Here is a 4,124-nt window from a genome sequence, read left to right as displayed (position 1 = left end):
CATAGTCGGCACCAGCATCCACAGGCCCTTACCGGAGCCCAGGAACGGGAAAGGGCTGTCCAGACGCAGTTTGTCTGTCTCAGGGGTGAACAGGGGCGCCCGGGCCCCTGGCTCTCCCAGGCGAGGGGCAGAGAACAGGGTCTGCAGGGTCTGGGGGCGAGGGGGGAGGGGAGCACTGCTCAGATTGGCTGCCCCGTCCCCAGGGATTGATGACGGGAGGGGGCACCAGATGCCCAGTTCTGGGACCTCAGTGTCCCTGACTCACCTCAGGGGTAAGGGGAGGAGCATCTGGCCCAGGGGTGCCCCCAAAAGGACCTGGGGTCAGCAAGAGTGGGGAGCCCGTGGTGGCTGCTGCCACATCCAACAGTGGGTAGTTGACAAGCACGACTTTGCTGAAGTTGAACTTGTAAGTGAACCTCTTCCCTTTAGTCTTATGGAGAATCCGTTTATTGTAGTAGTAGCTGTAGGGAGAAGAATGAAGGACTGCTGGGCAGGGGCCCCTAACTCATGTTCTGTCCCAGGCACAGAGCACTACAGTTTGGGGGAACTGAGGCTCACAGAAGTCCCCTAAGGTCGCAAGGCAAGGAAAGGGTGAAGCGGGCTGGGATCCTGGCTTCCGGCCTTCCTCCTTGCTTCCCGTCCACTCACAAGTAATCATAGTAGCTACTGCATGCAGATCCCTGCGCAGTGGGGTCCAAGGGATTCTGCCCCAGGAGACTGAGGGCAAGCCCCCAGGGGGTGGGGGTCCAGAGGGACAGGGAGGGGAGAAAGGGCAAGGTGCCAGGCAGCCTCTCCCCACCCCTCCTCACCGCAGGGCCCGGCTCAGCTTGTCATAATTCATGTGGGGCTTGCACTTGCGGATGCCCCAGAGCCGAGCCACCTCATCGGGGTCCTTGATGACGAATTCCCCATAGTCCCCCTGCCAGGCGATGACACCCTGGTATTCCTCCTTCTGCAGCAGCTCCAGGATAAAGTGCCACAGCTGGATCTGCCTCGAGCCAGGGGACGACTCCGGCTTGTAGGCCCAATCTGGGAAGGCAAACCCTGGGGACAGGAGGCAGGGGAGTGGCCCCGGGTCAGGACGCCGAGTCCAGGGCTCCAGGTCCTGCTTGGACTCAGGGACCAAGAGGCACCTGGTCTTCCCTGGACTCCCAGCCTCTGATGAGCATCCAGCTACCCACCCCTTGACGTCTGTAGGGACCCAATTTCTACTCTCTGGACCCCAGCTGGTGTCCAGTCCCCCGTCTGGCCAAATGGTAGACAAGAACTCAGTTGTCCAGGGACCCTGGGGTGGCACCTCTAGCCTCAGCCTCAACCTTGGTACAAGTCTGCCAGGTTCCGTGCCCCAGGGTAGAGGTGGGAGGGATCAGTTTCCTGTGGCCTCGACCATGGGGAAGAAACGGAGGGGGCGCCTTACAGGGAAGGGCTCTCCTGACGCACGCACAGCCCTCCTGCTGCCCCCTCCTGCCCTGCCCTGGGAAGCCCCTGGCCTCCTGCTCTCTGGAACACCCCTGACCCTTGCTGCGTTCCCTCCTCCCTGTCCCTTGCCCCCTGCTCCATCTCTCCCCGAAGCCCTCCACTGACCACCCCTCCCCCCCGGCGTGGCCAGGCCAGGCCCATGTGCACGTGCATCTTTGCACCTGTCCGTGTATTTACACGTCTCCCGTCCCATGTCTGGCTTTGTCGGTCTGAGAGCAGTGTGCATAAGCGTATACCCACAGCACGCATTCACACACATGTCCCCTCACACTCAAGGGATGCCCAGCTACACCGTGGGACACAGACGCCCCCGAGGGCTGCGCTCCTGCTGGGGCATCTCACCCACAACCCGCCACCACGGCAGGCACACCAGATACCCAGCTTCGGCCATCTGTCCCAACACACAATCGTACATCTTCTCAGGCCCCTCAGAACCAGGACCGACTACCAACACAGCCACAATAGGTGCGCAGGACCCCAAAGGCCGAGATAACACACCGTGTGGTAGAACCACTGAGTGCAGCACGGAGACGCATGTCACCCTGAAAGGCACGCAGGCTGAGGCCATGGGTGCAGGACAGCCCCCCAGCCCCCATGGGCCCCTGCGCTCCGTAACACCCGCAGCCCGCTCCGAAGCACACGTCACACACACAAGGGTCCTGCACCTTGTTGTCCAGATGTGCCAAAGCAGCTGGATGGAAAGGGGAGGGTTTTGCCCACCCCCTAAGCCTCCCTTCCCATCCAGAAGGCCCTGGGCCCGCTTCTGTGCTCAATCCTGGGCTACTCCCTCTGTCCCCCCCCCCCACCCTCAGAGACCCCAGGGCCAGGCATGAGAATAGAAGGCAGGATTAGCCTATAAAGACCGAAGAATGGGAGGAAAACAAAGCTAAGCTGGGAGACTGGCCACATATCTACCTGCTGTGGGGGCCCAGGGTAGGTCCTTGCCCTCTTTGGCTTAGTAAAATTTCAGCGGTAGGAGGCAAGAAGCAGCAGGGTCCCACCCAGGCTCCTGGTGCGTGAAAGCGGGTGCTAACGCCTTCCTGCCGAAGGCTCAGGCCAGGCAGTTTCCTCCCTGAAGGGAGAATTTTTCTCTCAATTTTGTTTTGGGTCTTCCTTACCTCAGATGACGGAGCCCGATCAGCTCATGAGCTCTGGCCCATTCCACACCCGCTGCTGCATCACACACACACACACACACACACACACACACACACACACACACACACACACACACACACACACACACACACACACACACACACCCCCAAGGGGACAGAGCACAACTGGCCGTACACCTGCAAATACACAACCCAATCCGGAATCACCACCTGCCCTCGAACACGTCTGCTCAAACAGATCGTACCTGCCGGGACCCACACACACGACTAGAAAGGACCCGCAACTTCAGCCTACAGACAGACACACTGTGACAGCCCCTCAGGTTCAGTCACACTCAGGGACAACACAGATGCAAGAACCCCTTCCCCCACCACACACACACACACACCAACACAGAGGCCTGGGGACACCCACCCACGCAGCCCAAAGGGCACGGAGACCTTTCTGGCCCATGACGCACACCGGGAAGTAATGGTGGAAAGCTCTTCATGCCCCGAGGCAGGTACGTACTTGGCAAGCCCGAAGACACCCCCAATCCTAAAATGTAGGCATGCTCTGCTCGATGTCCCAAAGAAACGCGGCCCGCCCAGCAACACTCGGGTAGCCTCATGTGTGCGTGTATGCACAAGCAGGCTCGCCAGCTCACACAAAGACAGATGTTGCACTCTCACTCTCGCAGTGGGACCCCTTCTTCCAGAAGCACTGATGTGTGACGCAAGGACACACTCTGAGCCCCCAAAGAAGCAGGCACAGAGTCCCAGTCTACACATGCGCACACACATGTGCACACACGCACACACAGGCACTCCCCATCTGTGGGGCGTGTGACTTGGACTCAAATGCACGTCCAAGCCAGTCTTACTGTCCACATCCCCAGCTCTGAGTGTCCACTTCTGAGCAAGCCGTCCTCTGTCCCAGGGCTCCGGCTGGCTGGGCCGTTCTCCGCGTCCCCCGGCCAGGCAGTCCCTGTCCATTTGTCCACCTGCGCCTGGCTGGGTGCTCCCTCTGGTCCCCGGCCCCGCTCCATTACTGCCTGTGTGTCTGCAGTATCCTTGCCTCTCTGCCCAAAGGTCCTGGGTGGGAGCAGGCTGAGACCCCAGGACCTTGGATCCCAGGATCCTGTCCCTCTCGGACCCCGAAACCTCCCCTACCCTCCAAAGACCCACACGGCCCAGCAGGAGGTGGCAGGGACATCTGGCTGTGAAGTTTTTAGCCAAGTTTTTCATTAGGGGGTTGCATTCAGGGGGCGGTGACAGACCCGGACAGAGGAGGGAGGACAGGAAGAGGTGCAGAAAGGAGGAGCCAGCTGGCCGGGAGGGGCGGGAGGTCCGGGCCAGTGGGCCAGTTACCGGGGGTCCAGAGAGCCGGCAGGGCAGGCGGGGCGAAGAGAAGGTCGGAGACGCAGCTACAGTCCATGGTGGAGCCAGCCCTGCAGAGAGGCCGGGACAGACACGCGGGGACAGGCAGGAGAGACAGACAGGGGTCAGTGGGGCGGGGGGGCCGCCGGGGCCCCCCCGGCCCGGCAC

The 4,124-nt window shown here is 61.1% G+C and overlaps 1 protein-coding gene across 1 annotated transcript in view; it reads right to left on the bottom strand.

Annotated features, from left to right (window-relative positions):
• Nucleotides 1–4,124, bottom strand: part of ERFL (ETS repressor factor like) — a 5,911-nt gene that overhangs the window by 1,301 nt on the left and 486 nt on the right. Inside the window, exons 2-5 of the mRNA XM_077768170.1 lie at nt 3,948–4,027; nt 810–1,044; nt 266–461; nt 33–150 (exon numbers count right to left, since the gene is read on the bottom strand). Coding sequence (XP_077624296.1) covers nt 33–150; nt 266–461; nt 810–1,044; nt 3,948–4,014 — 616 coding nt within the window. The 5' untranslated portion in view covers nt 4,015–4,027. The remainder of the gene's footprint in view (nt 1–32; nt 151–265; nt 462–809; nt 1,045–3,947; nt 4,028–4,124) is intronic.

This window comes from Crocuta crocuta, unplaced genomic scaffold (assembly GCF_008692635.1).
Source record: "Crocuta crocuta isolate KB4526 unplaced genomic scaffold, BGI_CrCroc_1.0 scaffold886, whole genome shotgun sequence".
Lineage (NCBI taxonomy): Eukaryota > Metazoa > Chordata > Mammalia > Carnivora > Hyaenidae > Crocuta > Crocuta crocuta.
Note: the sequence above shows the minus strand (reverse complement) of the source record. Positions and strands in the feature narration are given on the sequence as shown.